The sequence below is a fragment of the Sparus aurata genome, chromosome 4 (assembly GCF_900880675.1).
Source record: "Sparus aurata chromosome 4, fSpaAur1.1, whole genome shotgun sequence".
Lineage (NCBI taxonomy): Eukaryota > Metazoa > Chordata > Actinopteri > Spariformes > Sparidae > Sparus > Sparus aurata.
In genome coordinates this window covers 29516653-29537145 of record NC_044190.1, presented here as the reverse complement: position 1 = coordinate 29537145, position 20493 = coordinate 29516653, and the positions used below count along the sequence as shown (strand labels likewise).

Sequence of the window (20493 nt, the reverse complement as noted above, 5' to 3'; positions counted from 1 at the left end):
CAGATAGGAAGTAAGTGTCATCCTGTCAATATATTTCACTCTATTATAATTAAATAAAAGATAGTTGTTGAGGTATTTTAATAAATAAATTAATATTTATACAAATATTGACATCATAACCCTACGCTTACATCCCCACCAACCCCATTTACTGTCTATATATTCCAGATTTTATTTAACATTTTATTCCCATCTATCTTTGTTATCAGTGTTTTTGATTTATTTTTCCATGTTACATTTGTATAGCAAGTGCCTAAATACTGTCGGTCAATTCTTGCATACTTGGCAGATAAAACAGACCCCGATTCTGATCTCACGTAAATGTTGACTAGCCACCAAAAATATAATTTAAATGTACCTTTTTTAATGAACGTACCTTAATATTTTTATCAATTTATAAAATTGTGTATTTTCATTTAATCTTATAGATGGTATGACAGTGTTAAAGCTGTTCTATTGCTTTCTCTGGATACCAATACAAGAGTGTCTGAAGAGAGCTTGACAAAGGCCTGGCTTTCGTCTTGACAACGCTATATGCATCTGTTCCATCAACTATATTTGTTGAAATATTTGCAATCAGAGAGGCAAGCAACTGAAGTTTCTCTGAAAGTTCCTCCAATACACTTTCCACAGATGGTTGTCTGGGTAAAATCTGGATGCAGACAAATGTAAATTACTTCATGAAAGAACTGAAACCTGGCATTTTACATGCTGATGACAAGTGGGATAAATAATTAATTCTCAAGCTAAATACGATATTGACCCATTAACAATAAAACCTGATCCGAACTCTTCTAACTTTAGAAGTTTTGTAATTATCTTTTAAAGAAACAGTGCTATTCAAAAGATATTCAGTATAAATTTGCTTTATTCACGATTCATTTTTGCTATATATTTGGGTTTGGTGTATATACACATATCATACACACACGCACACACACTTTGATGGCATGATAAGACATAGTGTAAAGATTAACATGCAGTAGATAAGACAGGGGCAGAGAGTTTTGGCATTACGTGTCTCTTCATTACCTCTGAAGGTATTTTAAGTATGCCAAACAGACCTTACCTGTACAGTGTTCAGAAAGAAAGAAAGAAACCATCACTTGCAAATAAATTACAGCTTCCAAACAAAAAGAAACGCAGATTTGCAAAGCCAAAACTAGTGTTTAGGAACAAACACATGTAGAACCATAGATGTCTGTTCAGAGGTTCATGAAATGAAATGTGTAACAGCGTGACTTGCACACGAAAGAGACATAAAGCAGCAAAATATTGTACTTAAGTCCAATTAAAACAGGTAGTGATATATAAACGACATTATCATTTGCATTAGAGACGCAGGAGATCTCTGAGGTGAAGTTGTCCTTGAGTGATGTTTAGTTTCAGCTTCCATGCCCCTTTTTTTTATTTAAAGCAAAGTTAAGTATCGGTGGGGAAAGTGCAAAACTGGCCACAGATCAGAGCTTAAGGACAATTTTCAGCTTACACACAAGAGCTGTAACATCGCCAAACTGTATGTCTGGTTCTTTAAAGCAGGACCTTAACTGCAGGTCTGAGCATCACAGTGGAACATTGTTGGATTTTTACAGTGTATTGATACTGCATCCTTTCCAGTGCTTACAATAGCATACATGAGCCATATATTAACATACGTATTTTACTGATGCTGAACGGACAGGCTCAAAAAACAATGCACCTGACAAAAGGAAAGTGAAATATTGATTTAATGCGTCCTAGTTTTGAGATGTCCCTCTCGGACATGACTTCCTTCACCCGGATAAAATGGAGGTCAATGGAATTCCATTGGTGGTGCTCAAAGCAGCGAAATGTAATTCTCCGTTAATCTTGTTTGTCCACATGTCTGGCTTGGAGTAGTTCCTTTTATGGGTGAACCGACTTCTTAAATAACTCTGAAAGACGAACAACAAAAATCTTTTCTTTTTTCTCAAAGATTAGTCATAAATAAATGGCACTTTACAGATTAAACTAAATCTCGCATGCCAGAGAAACATAAACAGAGGGAACCATTAAGATAAATTCGGAAGCGATGCTGTAGCACTCATACAGACCTCACCAGTGAAAACAGCATCAAATATTCATCCTACGGAGAGACTGAGACCTCTGAATCTTTAACAAGCAGAAGATTTCATTGTATGATGCCTTTAGAGCTGCAACCATTAGCCGTTAATTGATTAGTCAACTGACTACAAAACTAATTGTCAACTATTTTGAAAGTGGGTTTCATATTTCAGTCATTCTCAAAAAGAATCTAGCCGCTCCAGAGTGACCATTTACTTTCACTATGCAAATGTAAATTAAATATTTTGGGAATTAAGACTGCTGGTCTGACAAAAAACTTTGTAGATAGAAAATTGTGATGAATTAATTGTAATCTCACATTTAAATGTAAATCAATTAATTGAGAACCTGCAGATGAACTGTTAATGAAAATAACGACTAGTTGCAGCTCTAAAAGATCTTTAGTTCGACAGTTGTAGGAGATACATGATATTGAAATGATAATGTCCATCTTGAATCAAAAATATTCTTACATGAAATGAGATGTGCTCTTGAGCTGGAGTCATGTAACAGTTTTCATTTCAGCAAAACAGCCATATAAGAGGATGAATTATAAGACTAGATTTATGTTCAGATGGACATTTGTTGCACTAAACTCTTAATTTACTAATTAAGCAGACTTTGCATATAAAGAGCAGTTTTGAGATGGATGAACAAGAGCACAGAGACATCATGATAGCTCTAACTCAAGTGTTTTGAACAGACAGAGCCCGTGTGTGCGTTGACCCATAGCTTAGCCTCTCGCGTCCTTCGTTCGGGCCGATCCCCACATGTCTTGAATACTTTCAATCACTGGCGAGACTCCAGATAGCGTCATTCTGAAGGGGTTGTGGGAGGGAGGATGCCAGAGAAAGTCCACGGTGAGCGCTGTCCAAAGACGCAAAGAAAAGAAGCTCCTGCTGCAGAGGAAATGGATAAATGTTGTGGTGGTCGTCTGCAGCCGTCTTTTTTTCCTCCGTCGTTGCTCCTGTTTTATTATGCATTCAGACTGTATGGCTTCACTTGTGTATGTGTGTGTTTTCAGTCTGAGACACCGATATCAAACAGACTGCCTCACTGCTCCTTACTTGGGTGGCTTTGGATTGCATTTGACTTGCCTCAACATTTAGCATTCAGCCTACTTGGGTTGTACACTCGTGCGTCTGAATGGAGTATGTATCAGTCCGGGGGGGAAGCGTGATTGTGGTTGGGCAGCTCACGTGGGAGGCTGTGAAGTGGTGCGGAGGGGGGAGGATGTCAGAGGGTATGTAATGTGTATTCATGTATACAGACATTTCTCAGTCCAGGCAGATAGTGGGGCAGCCCTCACAACTCTGGCTGTTCAGCAGTGAAGAGTTGGGGTGTGTCTGTGTGTATTTTTCAGTTCATAGCGGCGTCCTCACATCTCCGGCTGCTCTGCGCAAACTGGCTGGGTTCGGGGCTCGGGCGACTCGTAGCGCTGGTGGAAGTTTCTTTTCCTCAGCTTCTCTGGCGCTTTTCTCCACAAAACAATCTCCTAAACACAGAGGTACAGGAGGGAAAAACATGAAAACAGCAATCCCAATTTAAAATACAGAGGTAGACAAATGATTTAATACATGCAAAAAGACTGGCATCCTTGCAATACAACATTTCTTTAAAAATAATAACCCTAACTAACCCTAACCCTAAGAGTTACAAACTATTAAAGGAATATTTCAGTGGGGAGGTTGTTTGTGAAACAATAGCCAGGGTTCGTACACATTTTTCAAGGTCAAATTCAAGCACTTTTCAAGCACTTTTAAGGGTCATTTTCAAGATTTTCCAGCACCTTTTTGCTGGGGTAAAATACGTATCTACAGGAATATATATACTCATGATTTTTTCTTATCACAATTATGTACATTGTATTATGCTGTAAACATCTAAAATTATGTTTCGTAATAGCAAAAACTTCAGAAATTAATTATCCAGTCTGATCCCAATTTTGTGGAAGACAGTTATCATGTCAAGCACTTTCAAGCACTTAAACTAAAATCCAAGTACTTTTCAGACCTTGAAAACACAACATTGAAATTCAAGCACTTTCAAGGATTTCAAGCACCCGTACGAACCCTGAATAGCAAGTATGTAGTCATGACAGAGAGAGAGAAAGTGTGCTGGTGAGTGCGAGGTTTACAGTACTGTCACAGAGGTGATTGTAGCAGTGCAGACTGTGTACGGTTTTGGTGGTTTAGCTAAGCCATGTCTCGCTTGCAACCCCCTGGTTAAAGTGATGGGGTTAGCCCTGGAGTTAGCGACAGCATCGATCCAGGCTCATTTAAGACAGACTGACCATTAAGGTGGAGCAGTGTCTCATTTTAGTGACAAGCCGCTTCTCAAACAACAGTTCAGAAAGTGACGCTCTCCATATTTTTCTCACTGTTCAACAACAACACTGATGATTTAGCCACAGCAGAGTGATCATGTGACAGAGTTGAGCCGCTGAACCAGCAACAGAAGGTCAATTAGGACCCAAACAGCACCTGCGTCTGAATACTTTTCTTCCAAGTGTCTACAGGTGTTAAGTAGCGCTAGCTTAGCTACCGGCTAACTTTAGTCGGCATTTTCAACAAAGAAAACCAGAAAACACAATAGGTTACTGATCTTTTTCACTGCAGGACAATTTGTAAACTTTCTGCTGGCAATGAGAGGTTCTTGAGTCGGACTGGTGTTTAAAGTTTCCCTGTGGAGTTTACTTATACACATAAAAGTTACATTTAGTGTTTATCACAAAAAAAAAGAACACAACTGGGATCACACTCATTTATGTCAGGTCCAGTTACAGATATAAGCTCACTAACATCTAATACTATTATTGGTCATTGTGTTTGTTACCTGTTGTTTAAAGTATCTTCTGTCCTCTTCGTCCACCAGCACCAGATTAAGGAAGTAGCGTACAGAGAACTTCTTGTTGACATCCCTCATGGTGGCTGTCAAGTCATATCCTGTGAGGAAACAGGAGATGTGATAAGCTGCATCTCATACTTTAAGTAAAATATACACAAGTTTATCAAATAATAGTAAACGTTTTTTTATAGAGATATTTTCCATTACATTATGTCAATTATTAGAGGAGAGGAGAGGAGGAGAGAGGTGAGAGTGAAGTTACCTGCCAGAAACAGTCTGATGGGGATTGATTCTCCTTTAACTGGGGCTCCATCCATGATCTCATACTTTGCAACCGTCTCCGTCTCCGTGGTGGTACTGGGACCTGAAAGAGGAGGACAACGATTACATTAAGTGAGTAGGATAAACTACAGTAAAGTGGAGCAGAGCTCAAAGAAGTTTTTAAAATCTTTTGGGACCGCATCACTTTACAGAAAAGTAAACCAGCGATTGCATTTTACAGCTAGAGAAACCTCAAAGGGGATGAACTATAAAGTTAGCGCTGAGTCATGCTGCTTACCGTATACCTGACAGATCTAAGTGACATACATTGTAAACATGGCTGTCCTAGATTCTCACCTATGCCTGTTATCTCCTTCTTGATGAGCTGTAGCTCCATGTGTTGGATCTTGATCCTGACCAGCAGGAAGTAGATCTTCCCAACAATCACGTCCTTAAGGTGGTATCTAACAAAGAGACACATCATGACAAGCAGCTCAAAGTGGCTGCAGACAAAATAAAGACCGCAACAGAAAAGGTATACCGAAATTGATCTTACTTGGATTTATTGTATTCAAACTCGATGTGCAGACAGTCTTCTATGCCAACCTCCATCTTGATTGAGTTGTTGACGTCTGGGTAGGTGGCTAACTGGTGGACAATCAGCTCGTATTCCTTCACTAAGTCAGAAAGACGACGAACTATTGTCACCCTGAGGAAATACCTGCAGGACGGAGAAAGAGTCTGAAACCCGTTTCGAACATGCTGCCATTCAAAATGTCCCACTGTGACAACCACAGAAAGTCTTTTTATTTTCTCCATCATGTGTGAACATACTGAACTCAAACAACCTAAAATGTGTTTTTAAATCACATTTTGACTAGTAAGTGAAATTTTCATATCCTCTTCATTCAGATGTATTAAGTATTGTGAATGTTTTTAAGATATATTATCAATAACATAGGGTTGCTCCTTAAAATGACATTAATTATCCAACAATAAGGTAAAATTTGATTAACTGATTGATCCTTTTTGACACAATATAACCAAAAGGTCAAAATGGGACATGCTGCTAGACAAACACTCAAAAAACCAAAAGAAAAGAAAAGATCATCCGAAAAATATTTACACTAGTAAACCATCAGCCAGCAAAATGTATGAATTTGTACTTGATAAAAAAATAATGATCGATTCATATTATTCCCTGCAAATAGACACATCAAATAATAAAAAAATAATAAACCACTAGTAATGTCGGCAATATCTTATTGGTCTCTGTAGGGAATATCTCTCACTCTCCCCCTCCAGTGGGGGAACTGTATCTTAAGATTTGATGTGGACACTTGATGCCGAGCACACGTATCATCAAAAACTTCTAATGGGACGTATGCAACTGATATGATAGTAGAACTTACAGTTAGCCTATTGTTGAGCTGTGTATTAAATTTACCTTAGCCTGACATTGGCTCCAGTATAGGACTCATAGGGCTTCTCCACCTGCATGAACTCAAAGTCGTAGCTCCTGTTCTGGGTGAGTTCTCCTGGCAGAGCCAACTCTTTCACCAGGTCCACAAACTCATGGGTGTTGCTCTTATCAGAGAACAGCTCTGAAATAAAGATTAAGAGTACAAGTTAAATAACACTAGAAAACATTTTATATCAGGATCCCATGCTCTTTCAACACACTGCTACCCTCCTCCTACTGCACATCCAGCTGGAGGAGGGTTTAGCTCCACTATGGCAGGCTGCACATGATGACCACATGCTCCGTTAAACCCTTTAGCCACATGAGAAAGCCAACAGCCGACTGTGGACAAGTAGTTCTCCAGCCCAGTATAAAGCCCAATGCACTCAATTAACAGTGTGAATATCTTTGGCATAAGGCAATTTAGAGGTTTTAATAGTTAAAAAAAAAAAAGATTCACTATACTTATACTATCATCAGCGCAAAGCAAGAGTTCATTGTACAATTTCATTATAAATAACAATTAGCTCTCGTACGTTCTATACGTCTGGCAAGAGACAGGAACATAGAGTGGTAACAGTGATGAGTGCTCACCTATCTGTCCAACAAACTCGATGCGGATGCCCTGATGCTCCAGTCGCTTTCCTCCCTGCTTCACATTTAGATTCACCTTGAGGGGGACAGTCGATGAGATCAAGTATCATATGAGGCAGAAATCATGTTGTCACGGTTGATACAAAATCTTCTCTTCATAGAACACATAAAATATCCCAGACACAAGCCATGTCTTGTTATTACAAATCTGCTGTCGCTGTCTGCAGTTATATAAAAAATCTATTAAGTGAATTTAATTTTGGGAAGACTCTTTTATGACTTAATAAAGCGCATATATCAGCTGATACATTCATAGACCCTAAACATAGATGCTTCACTTCGTCCCAGAGCAAATCTTACGCACACATCAGAAGAACTTTAATTTCCCACTGGGCTCAGTTAAAGAGAGCGTCCCAAAATAGACTGAGGTATGGCCGAGAAGTCCATTACCTGCTTACTGAATACTGCTAACTACTAAAAAGAAATGACAGCAATTTTTTAATCAAGGCTTCAGGTGTGTAGGGCTCTCTTGTGGTGCTCCCGCTGCATCCCACTTTATCAATAATGTAAAGTCAGTTTACCTTGCCAGACACAGACTCTCCGTCGTAGAACAGGTAGTGCTTCTCCACCTTCCCCTCTTCTGTCTTCAACTCGGCTGTCTTTCTGTTCTCTGCATCGTTCAGCAGCACGTCTATCTCACATACCGGCCCAAACAAACCTCCTAGGAAACTCTGAAGGACACGATGTACACCACAGAAGACAGTGCATTACACACAAGAAGAAACAGACTATTCATGAGTCGGTTTTGCAAAGATGTCTGAATAATACATTGATTAAACCTTTATTGACAGCACAATAGGACGTAACTCCAGACAGAAAAAAAAGCTCTTTGCTGTGTTAATCCTGAAGAACGGCACACTCTTTAAGCAGAAGACAGCTGTCATCTATTTGTTTCTTTATTATTTTAAAAAACGCAGTTTTGTGGAAGGACTTTTAACCTGAAAAGAAGAATCTTCATTGATGAATTTTCATTACTTCATAAACTGAATAAATAATCCGTCTTCAAAGTCAAACACAATTTCATACCGTTTTACATTAATTCATCAGATAAATATCCCTGAGTTACCTTCTAAATATAGTTTATATTATCTTTCTGGGTTTAAATACATTTCTAAAAACTACATAATGGTCCTTTCAGGTTCATAAAGTTGACCCTTTCTGTAATTCATGTAGGTGACAACTCGAGATCAAGGTCAAAAAACAACTGTAAAACTGGACATAACAAAACAAACTGAGATATCAGACAAAGTAAGTAAGTGGAAAATCTCTTATCAGCCTGCGATGTGGCTATCTTGATCTCAGGGGCGTAAACAGCCACAGTTTTCAGGCTGTTATATTGTAACAGCACAGTTGCTGTTATCTATCTTACAGACACTTTGTTCACACAACATCTGTATGGACTTGTGACTGACAACGGGATCCAACTGTCTACAATAACATATTTAGCATCTGTACATGAGAATAGGTGTGTGCAAACAAGTGGGAATGCTGGGTGTCTGACGGTAAATCCATGCATCTACTCCCTGTTTTACTTCCACACTAACTCAGTCACTTAACACAGGCTGTCCACCCACATTATTTTCCTCTGAGCTGGCACAAAGTCACAAATACATGCTTCAGCATGCAAGAGCAGCAAATCTGGAGGGATCAGCCCTCACCCAATCACCAAGATGTCAGGAGAGACCAATGATCACTGTCTGGAAGCGAGTGGGATGCTTTCAGTCATATGATCCCGTACATGGTTGCGTGTTTAATATAGGAAGCTCCTATTAATCAATATAATGTGCTACACTGGAGCAAATGACATGGAAAACACAGCAACAGTGCATCAAAGTCAGTGGGATTCAACATGCAACTGACTCTATTGTGTCCTAACTAATTTATTCAACAAGTGATCAAAGCTTTTCCAAGCGGAATGTCGTTTAAACATAGAAATATAAACGGAATGTCAAGACATGTATGTGACAGACAGGATACAACTTCACATGACATCGTGCTAACCAGCAACGTAAGCTAACTTTGACGTTTCCCTCAGCACTCTTGCAGCTCCAGTCACCCAAAACATAAACAGCTAAAATTAATTCAATTATTGATAATCACTTTTAGCTCCTGTCTTCATTAACAGGAGCTGCTGGGCCGCTAGCTAGCCAAAACATCAGTGAGAGAGCACAGGCGGCCTCGTACTCATGCTAACTCGACCAGCCCAGCTAGCTCTCCTGTCGGGTTTAACTGTTCAACAGCAGCCGAAAGCTAAACTGCTGGTCGGTGTTATTGCTGCCCTCTTATCAATCAGTATCCCGGTTCATTTCAGTGTAGCCCGAACAGATGATGCTTGTTTTTGCACTCACCATCTCGGCCGTCTAGACAGTTGAAGCTAACAGCTAGCCTCGCTCCGTGTAGCCAGTCTGTTGGTGTGAACCAGGAGGTAGTATCAAGGCTCTCCGTCATGTGACCCGGGTCATGTGTGTGTCTGTGGGCGGAGGCAGCAGGCTGACATGGGACACTGCTTGGCATTTTTTCCCCCTTAATTTCTTCTTAAAACATCCAGGATAATTTTAGTGAGAACTAGAGAAAGTTTATGACAATGGCCACTTTAATTACAGCCTGATTTATGTTAAAAATCAGACTGAGAATATAGATATTGGTAAATTATTTTTTCTTTTTAAAGGTTACCTATTATGGTTTTTCATTTGTCCCTTTTCCTTCAGTATGTTAAAGCGTAAATGTTCTTGTGCATTTAAAAGGTATGGATACTTAAAAAGCCCAATGGGAGCTCCTCTCTCCCACTGTCCCTGAAACGCCTCGTCAGTAGCCCCGCCTTTAATTCCCTGACTTCATGATGTCACACTACTTCACCATGTCACATCTTTGCATAATATCTGCCTATATTCACGCTAGAAGTGAAGCTAACTGGAAGCTGAGAACATGACAGAGCCGACCGACCGGAGACACGGTAAGCAGTGCTGGCTCAGGTGTGTGTGAGCTGACCAATCAGAGCAGACTGGGTATTCAGGAGGGCGGCCTCAAGGAGACAGGAGCAAAAACAAGAGCGAACATGTGATGTGTTTTTTGAGCATCCAGACATGTAAACCTATTCTAGTCATCCAAAAAGAAATTTTGAAGCTCAAAAGTGAGCACAATATATTTGCATAAACATAAATGCATAACGTAATATTTCTTTAAAGGGATTCCTGCAATTTGTGATCAATAATGAGTGATCTTTATTTCTTAAGAAAATATGTGAGGGCTACATTTCTTGTTCTAGTTCTTGTTAACTTTTTTATTTAATATAGATGGCATCTTGCCTGGAAAAATGGTATGGTGGGTGACCAAAAACAGTGACCAAATATATGTTGTGAGTGGGGTGTATTACATTTAAATGAAGCTTATCAGTGCTCTCTGGTGGACAAACTAGTGACAACACTGTCTCTACCCATCTGTTCAATGCTCAGCCTAATTCTGTTTGGTGCACTGACTGTATTTTCTGATGTGGGGATTGTTTGAACTCAGGAGCTTAGACAGCGCTTGTTGTATTGGCTTTCTGCTGCTGTAGCCCTAAAACATTAATGTCCTTTGTCATAGTAATCTTTTTTTTAAATACTTATAACATCATTTACGATGGACATACCACTGCTAAGTATTTTTAATAAGTACGTCATCAGACACACATTCTCTTTGTGTTAGAAAACTAGGTTTATGAAGTCAATTTGGTTTAAAATTCTGTGCAAAAAACAAATTTCTTTCTATAAAGCATCACATAATAACCTCTTACACCCTCAGCAAGTATAACAGTGAGGCAGGAGCACCAGACTGACTGAGGAAATAGAAAAGTTAACAGAACAGTTTTTTATAAAATAGAATGAAAACAAAACAGAACACTCTTGTTATAAATCCTTTATTGATAGAAGTATTTCAAATGCAAATTAGACAATGCAGAGCACGGTGAAGTGCATCCATGTGCACATTCCATATTTTGAATATATTCCAGCTCACAGTGGTTAGGATTGCATGAATCCATTCCTGAGGGATTTGGGTTTGCGAGATGCTCTTTTTTTAAACGTGAGCAGACCAAAATTTCCCAAAATAGGTTCCATAACCCTCCTGGGGAAAGTGTAAAGTGTCACGACATTTTACAGACAAAGGGATCAAATAATATAAATAAGTCTTTTGCGTGTCTTAAAGGAACACAGGCCTCGTGGCTCCATAAACAAAAACAGCTTTGGAACCACAGCTGCACAGAGTGAGCAATGCGTGGCATCATCTTATTGCACTGGTATTACAACACTTTTGAAGGCAGGTTTCAGCATATTTAGCTTGTTTGCATTTTTGCATTGTCAAACTTACACATCCTTTCTACAAGAAAGCACAAGTACGAGTCACAGCCAACTTAAACTTTATTAAAGTGTGTTTACGTCTCACGTATGCAGACCATTCTTTTACTTTGGCAGTTACTTTTGCATTGTTTGCACTTGTCCTTTTTAAACCTGAAGAGAATAATTCCCATCAACAGCACTGCAAATACAAATATATACTGTATGTTTGGCCCTTGTCAATCTCAGAGCAACCACCAGGTGGTGATGCAATGTTTGTTTTACCTTACGAAGAGACAGGATGAAAACAAAATAGATGCTAGCCTTGTTTAGGACTGTGTGTGTGTGTGTGTGTGTGTGTGTGTGTGTGTGTGTGTGTGTGTGTGTGGGTTGCTGTGCAGTCTACAGTTGCAGAAGGTTGTCTTCTCTCAGCTCATGCTCTGCCGGTTTTGCCTTACCAACCAGAGACCTGCTCGGGAACAACCGCCTCATCATGTTCCCATCTGCAGGCAGACAAATAAGAACAGATCAGACTATATGAAGCAGAAAAAAGAGAGGCTAGAAGACTGTTGAATCCATGCAAATCAAGGTTTTTCCCCAAAATAATCACCTTTGTTCAGCTTCATGTCTTCCTCTGTCCAGGACTCGCCTGAGCCTGTCTCACTTTCAGCAGCTGCAAAGCCCATGTCTGCCATGGGCCAGCCTTCAGCTCCGGAGCCCTCATACTGTCCAGAACCGTAGTCGTACTCTGGCAACTCTCCCTCTTGACCCATCATCGGTTCTTCCTCCTCATCCTCCTCCCCCTCTGGACTTTCCTCCTCCACAGGCTCTGCCTCTCTGGGAACAGAAGAAGAGTCGAATATTGAAATTGTTAAAATGGGTTGTAGCTGTCTCTTTGAGAAGGCGGTCCAACTTCTTCACTTCTGTAATTAATACTTTGGTCCATGTTACCTAATCATTGGTGGCTGCCACTGCACAGCAACAACAACAAACTTCACCAACTACACATTAGACACTCCATCCGCCCCCATAAGACATGTGTCTAGACATTTAAAAATACTTTAAAATAACAATTCATCCATGTGTTTGCCGCAAAACGTTCAATGAACTACTGACAATCATTCACTGCTTCGCCCTCATTTTAAACACAGAATCTATTAGTATGCAAATGTTTTTCATTTTAGAAGTTTAACTTATAGGTGCAAGATGTCGTCTGCTTCCCTGTGCTGTCAATTCTCAGTTAATGTGAGATGCGAGTTCATGTGAACGCGCCTTAAACTCTTTTTTTTTTTGTCTAGAAAAAGTAAAGAAAGCAACTATCAGTCGACTGTTTTGATAGTTCGTCTGATTTGATAATCATTTCACTGATTCCAGCCTCTCAGTTGTGAGTCTTTAATGCTTCTGGTCGACGTACATGATTTGTACAATACATTTGAATACATCTCCTCGGGCTGTGTTAAATCGCAACAGGTATTTTTTTCAATATTCTCTGATATTTAGCATACCAAAAAAAAAAAAAAAATCAAAAAAAAAAAAAATCAATATGTTAATGGAATAACTAGTTGCCACCGTACTGCAGATACGTGTATCATTCTGCTGAGTTTAAGGTGGTCAGGACATGAGTCTGCTTTGTTTATGTTGAAGCTACTTCTCTAAAAGCAGATCGACTCTTTTTTTCCTCTTAGCTTTTGATTTTTTACTTTTAAAACTATTATCAGGAGCAGGTGGAGCAGCTAATCTGCACCAGGTGTGCATCAGTTGAGCAGATGATGTCACGGACTTAAAGACAAGTGATGTCAGTTATTTTGCTCAACCTTGCTGAGAACAGTACGGACTGTCTTGCATTACAGTGTTATCATTTTTTATTGGTTCGTGAAGTTTGTGTGCTCCAGCCTCCAGCAGAGGTCTAATTAGCCTGAGCGTATAAAAAAACACCTGTTGGAACTTCAAACAGCCAACCCAACACCCTCAACCTCCTAACCTGTTACTGCTGATGAGACATATGAACAGCATGAACTTATGCTGGTTTGATTTTAGTGCGTTTGATCATAATATCCTGCTTTGTAGACGGACTGTCTTTCGAAGCGTTGTTGAAATTGAATGGCTAAAAGAAAGAAATCACACTCTTCAACTGAGTTACTAAGTTATTGTATCCTTTTTCACATGTTATCTTGTACTCAAAACAAACAGGACTATCAGACTAGTATGGCACATATGCACATACAAAACAATAGACCAGAAACAGCAGCCACCCAAACGTCACAGCCCACTTCCTCTCAACACTTCCCACTGGCTTCCTGTTCGAGCCGAGCTGCGAAAAGAGGAGGCTGCTGCATTTTGAAAGCAAGCTGAAATGATGTAGGAGGCCAGATAAGACTCCGACTAACACCTTCCATGAGAATAATCTTAATTTTCGTTCTGTCTCCTACCATCATTTCCACTTGACTTCTGTCGTCTAGACGCCTTGTCTCCCTTTCCCTCAGTGTCGCCGCTCTGTGATACCAGATCATTTATAGAATTGTTGATAGAAGCTTCACAATCGAGTCATCGGATTCTCAGATGGACTTGTATCCGGTTCTATTGATCAGACCAGCTATAAATAAACTTGATGGAAGTGGCTCAGTGGAGTAGCATTCAGTCTACTGATGCTAAACCAACCGTCATCCACCTTTTTCTATGTCTCTTTGTACACCCAAAAATACACTAATAAGATATGATACGAATTGTTTTGTGACATTACATTCAGATTTTTTCTCTCATGTATTTACGTCAGTGGGTTTTTCCAGTTAACGGTCATCTCGAGAGTTTCAAATGTGGCTACAGCTGATTAGACCCATTCAAAATACGCTGTGTGATTTCTAGAATATTTTAAGAGAACTGCATTTGGTTAATATATGATTTGTGGTCTTGATTTCTGAAAAGTTCCCTTTTCAAAAAAGATTTGAAATGATACCATCAATTTCAGTCAAGAAGAACTCTTAAAGAGGAAACTGATGGTTAAAACTAATTCACACAATACACACACACACACACACACATACACACACACACACGCGCGCGCGGGATCCATTTGTTGTTTATTGACTCCAGGCGGCTACACCTCTGAAGTTCAAGTTAAACTAAATGGATCAATCCGTGCAGAGAGTCTAAATGAAAGGGATGGTTTGAATTCCTTCGACGACCAAATTATTAAAAATAGAATTCATTCACAACCCTGAAACTTTAACTGAAACTGAGAATAAGTCACGGGGAAATGAAAATGACCGACTTTTCACAATAGAGGTCAGCTTCCCTTTGATATACAAGTAGAATCTGCAGTTAATACACTCTATTATTTGTGTTCAATGACACAGAGAGGTCTAGACTCACTGAGCTGAGGTACAACAATAACAAGACGGATAGCTCGGACAGGAATCTAAAATAGTATGGCTTCTGGTTTTTGTTTCACATTCGATGCACTGCTCAGCCATCTAGGAGATAATCCTCTGAAGTAGAGCTGCACACATGCTGTACATTCACAACAGTGGAGTGAAGCACACTCATGCAATTAGTGGATCTGCACCCACAGTGTCAACAAGACGCCATGGGCTGACTACACTCCCTCTGTACGGGAGTCTGCAGAATGCTTCCTGTGAGCACTTTGAGCTGAGCGGTCTCTTCACAACACACACAAACCAGAATTAGATTAACGTGTGGGCCTATATTGTGACAATATGTTGATATTTATCATAAGTAAGTTACCATTGCACTGCTCTTTACAGCTCATTTGACACACTATGTTTTCTACGTTTTTGGGACATGCCGCCTCCAGTCATCCCATCTTTCCCACTGTCCTCTAAATCTGTCTTAAAATCATGTTTACGTTAAGGTGAAATAACCCTTCAGTGCAGTGACACATAATGACTCAATCAACGGCTCTGCGTTGTGCAAACTCCTTTAGTGCTCTGTGACAAAACGAAATAGACCACGAGGTGCTTACTTATTGCAGCTCTAACCTCCCTGACCTCACTCTGTCTTTCTTTATCCCTCCACGTTGTCTTCCATCTTGGCTTTTCTTGGCCACCAACCTCACACTTACTCCCAAGCACACACACACACACACACACACACACACACACACACACACATACACAAACAACACATGAGTACACACATACAGAGGTTGTGTTGCTGAGCTGTGTTAACCAAGGTAACACATCCAATGCAGCATCAGCATTTCTATATTCAAAGTCTGCATTTATCTGACAGAGGTATACTATGTTATCACAAAGACGGCTGTTGTGACAGTGGCGTGAACTCACTCCGACTGAAACGCTCTCACCTTCTTCTGAGCAAGTAAACTGCCACCTTTAAAGCCTGCGCACTCTCAGAGACACACATGAGTACTTACAGATACTGTGCGGTTGAGGCGGGCAGTTTGGCTGGTAGTTCTGGACTCCACTCCATTTCTGGACTTTGTAGAGTCACACAGTTGGCCTGGTCGCCCTCAGGGTTACATCTCACATACTTATACACAGCAGTTTTAGGCGCTCCTGGAGACAGAAAGAAAAGTAATTTCATTGTTCGCTTCTCATGCGGCATTTTATGCAACACTTCTTCTGTCAAGACTTTACTTTGGCAACATCGGGTTGCTCATCTGGATCAGATCGGTGAGACAATTAGGGTTTACTAGTTCCTTAATTGGAGTGCTACAGCATATTACAACAGTATTCTGCAACAGGGCAAAGTGACGGTTGGCCTAACGTGCTGCAGAGCTGTTCTCTTCCATAATGTGTCAGAACTGGAAGTAACACCATCATGGCTCTTTCTTCTCACATCACAGAAAGCTGGTCATGAGCTTATCTGATGCTAAACGCATTTACAGAAAGAAAAATAGCAAACATTACACGCTCTACATAAAACAAAATTCATGGTAATCACCTGAACGTGGGGTTAAAGTGATAGATGTTAGTTCTGTTATGGATATATTGAATGCTGCAACGACAAAAGACAAAAAAAAACTATTCCCTTAAAAATTCCCTATTTCCTGTTTTGACTACAGTGTTGAGCTGGGGGCATTGTTCACACATAAAAAAAGTTTCATGGCTCTTGGAAAACACCAACTACGAATGAAGCATAGACAATGTTTTTCTTCTAAGAAGTTGGTGTGATATTTCTGCGTCACACTGATGGTAATCTGCCACCATCTATCATACAGACCGTTCATATCTGACAGTTGTGTCAATATAATTTAGGTGTTTTATGATGGGTGGCTTCCTGTGACAGAGGAAGAGCTGCGCTATGAAGGCAGAGGGCCTAATTGGTTTGTGTCATATATATCTTACATTGGGCATTTTATGTGACACCTACAATAAAATAAGGTGAAAGTTTACTCTTTCAGTTTTAATCCTCAATCCTACTGATCAAACTGGAGCTTAGATACTGATGGTTAGGCTACCTTTAAGTAGAGTGTGTAACACTACCAGACCTAGTTGATGTAAGATCCTGTAGAAGCAGCAGTGTTGTAAGCAGATCCCAACCGTCTTAAGTGCTTTTTGCTGTTTGTATTGCAGCAAGAAGGCGACATGTTTATGAGAGCTTCTGCTTTCACGTGAAGTCAACTCAGTTCAGTTCGGTTTGTTCTGTTTAGCTCCCTTTTTACATTCTGTGTGTGTGTGTGTGTGTGTAAAAGAGAGGTGGTTGTGTATCATCTCTTTACCAGTGTTGTAAAAAGTACCCAAAAGTCATATACTTTGGTTAAAATGAAAGTCGGCCCTAGTAAGTCACTTGTACGTGAGTAAAAGTCTTAAAGTATCTGATATTAAATGTATCAAAAAGTCACTTTTGAAGATATAATATTGTAAAAAACAATTTCCTAACTTGATGACTTTCTGATCAGATATTCAGCGTTCTGTGTTTTGTGTTTGTTTATCTTTATCAACGCGGCTGGATATAAATAAATATCTTTAAATGCAGTATGTAATCTAAGAAGTAACTGAAGTGGGTAAAAAGGACAATATCTGCCTCCAAAGTGTTCTCGAGCGCTGTTCTTATGTTGCAGAAATTGGAAACACTCCAACTAAAACACATTAACTTAAGACTACTTAGTAACATTCCATCACTAAGTACAGATATAATAAAAATAAAAAAATAAAAAAACACATCAAAGGATAGATATTAGTCATTTAAAGGGTTTTATTTATTATTAAGCCTGTTAGTCAAACTTTGAGTCTTTAGGGTGGAGTCTATAACACTATTATAGTTTATATTATATATATATATATATATATATATATATATATATATATATATATATATATATATATATTACATGTATTAGTGTTTTAAACATTATTTACTGGTATCACTTTAGCAGCCTATTTTCAGCTAGAAACATATAAAAAGATTGTTGTGTTTTTTCCCCATTTGTTGGAGTTCCCTCATGTAGTTTCCTTTCTCTTTATCGCTGAACCGACTCGAGCGCACAAAAAGCCCCCTGAAGTGTTCCCAGTGCCCAACAAGCCACATGAAACCGCACTTGGAAACTGAAACGCCTTTTACCCTTTCCGATTTAATAAGAACTAACCCCAACCAGACAGGGACTCCCACATATTCCCCCCACAATGAACCTCAGAGTGTTTAAAAATAATATTATAGATGTGTGCTTTCCAGCTGTAGTACGTGTAGGAGAGAGCAGAAACAGAGACCTGTGAGTCACAGCCACTGACGGTAATCACATTGCGCTGACAGGAGAACTGAAGTGGATCAGCTCATAGTCACTTCCCTCACAGTCAAATGACCCCTAATGGGCCCTCAGACCACAGTTTGGGGCACTCTGACCTGGGTGTCCCAGTAGACAAGTCAGTGATCTCACTGGTCTCTACAACAACCTGTGTTTTTGACCTCCACATTAAATCTACTGCGCCATCCATCTCCTCACCAGGAGTCCTAAAGTATCTGATAACACAGCAAAACAGTCGACTCACCCTTCCCGTTATGTAAGGCGAGGCAGGAGATAACGAAGAACAGGATCACTCTCATCTTTGTCTTTTTCTTTTTTTTTCTTTAGCAGAACACAATGTAAAAGTCACCGCTCTCCAGACTCTCGCTTCTGTTGCGTCTTGAAGAAATAACCCCGTCAGAAGAACGCGAACTCCCTTCTCTTGGAGAGGAGCTCAGCCCTCCGACTGCGTCATGGTTTCCTGAAGTTTTTTTTTTTCTTTTTTTCTTTCTGCTATACGAAAGTGACTTAACATCCTCAGTGGAAACTTTTGCATTTGCAAGCCCTCAACTATCATATATCAGCTTTTGCGACTGAGGAAATACCAGAAGATTGCAGCCAGAGATTCAACATGAGCTCTCTGATAAACGACCCAGAGGAAGCGACAATTGGTCTTAATTGGCTGCGGGCTCCTTTTGTATCGCGATAAGGGGGACGATATATCCGTGAGAGCATCTGCTTTCACTTGTATTCAATTGAGTTTGCTCTCCTAAGCTGCATTTTACGCTTTTTCTCCGCGTTGGTTGTGTATCACCTCGTTATTCTTGCTTTGTTTTTCTCTCTCTGGTAGAACAGACAAAAAAAAAAAAAAAAAAAAAGCAGGCAGAGTCAGAGAAACAAAAGCATTTAGCAGCAATTAACAGCATCAGATTCAGATGGTAACACACACACACACACACACACGCACACAGAAAAACTATTTTCATGTGTGGGAAAGTACCTGCAGGTCTAGGAGCCTTTTTATTGTTAAAATACTTTCAGCCCTAACTCCACAGCAACAGCCTCATCTCCTGAGATCTCCTCACAGTGTGTGTAAATGTTTGGATGGGTGTGTGCCAGTGTGTAGCTATCATTGTGTTTGTGTGTGTGTGTGTGTGTCCGCACTTGTTTTTCATTGTGTGCATTCGTGCCTTGTATGTGTCTCCACATGTCCTGCAGATTTATGAATGCATGCATGTGTGCTCCTCTTTGCCCAGGGGTGAATGTAATCAAGTACATTTACTCTAGTTCTGTAACTTTATTTACTGTTTTTGTTACTTCCCAGTGAACAATTATTCCACGATTGTTCATTTATTTGCCTTCAGTGTCGGTCACTTTGCAAAAAAAAAAGAACTTAATAAATAAAATGTGCTGTATTTTATGTACTCGATAGATTAAATTACCAAAGCAGTGTGTAAAGTAGTTCAAACTGGCTCCCTAGCAAATTTAAATACTCTTCCGATTGAACGGATGTACGTTCCAATATTATAAAATGATAAATATCACACTCTGAATCAGAATGAGTCATTGGATTATAATACTTTAAGTGCATGTCGCTGCTAATCAGTGTTGTAAAACATACTCAAATGTCATATCTGATTGAAAGTAAAGGCATGATGTTAAAATATGAACTGGGTAAAAGTGAAAGTATGACATCAATATTGAATCTGATATTCAGCATTTTTTGATTACTGTTGCCATTCTGCTTTGGCTCTGATGCAGGATGCGGTCTGCAAATTGACCAGTAATTAAAGTCAATACTAGAAATAGATGTAGTGGAGTAAAAAGGACAATGTTTTTCTCCAAAATGTAGTGGAGTGGGAGTATAAAGTAGCACAAAGTAAAGCACAAATACCTTAAAAATTGTACTAAGATACAGTTCATAAGTAAGTATACTTAGTTACATTCCATCACTGCTGCTAATACTTCTGTTCTTAAACTCAGGTAAACTGTCCAATGCAGGATTTACACTGTGGTATCACTACTTTTACTTTAGTAGAAGATTGAAGTACTTCCTTGACTCACTTGATAATAATACACATTTGAATAAAATCACCTTTTTAAAACATATTAACAAAGTGCTTTACAAACAAGATGTACAGTTAACGCTGCTGTAAGTGTTGTTTTCTTAATAAGGT

At 39.5% G+C, this 20493-nt stretch overlaps 2 protein-coding genes across 2 annotated transcripts; both read right to left on the bottom strand.

The window, feature by feature from the left end:
* Window positions 1–850: 850 nt before the first annotated feature.
* On the bottom strand, window positions 851–9798 carry vps26a (VPS26, retromer complex component A). The gene is made up of 9 exons (XM_030415025.1): window positions 9655–9798; window positions 7828–7977; window positions 7247–7322; window positions 6638–6794; window positions 5747–5911; window positions 5548–5654; window positions 5192–5293; window positions 4918–5027; window positions 851–3577 (listed from the first exon to the last, which is right to left on the bottom strand). Exons 1-9 carry the CDS (start codon window positions 9655–9657, stop codon window positions 3461–3463), a joined length of 987 nt encoding a protein of 328 aa, XP_030270885.1. The 5' UTR covers window positions 9658–9798; the 3' UTR covers window positions 851–3460.
* A 1387-nt stretch (window positions 9799–11185) lies between these two features.
* Window positions 11186–18770, bottom strand: srgn (serglycin). Its single transcript, XM_030415438.1, has 4 exons — window positions 18582–18770; window positions 16007–16148; window positions 12227–12453; window positions 11186–12119 (listed from the first exon to the last, which is right to left on the bottom strand). The coding sequence occupies exons 1-4, from the start codon at window positions 18634–18636 to the stop codon at window positions 12019–12021; spliced, it is 525 nt and encodes a 174-aa protein (XP_030271298.1). The 5' UTR covers window positions 18637–18770; the 3' UTR covers window positions 11186–12018.
* Between the last annotated feature and the right edge of the window lie 1723 nt (window positions 18771–20493).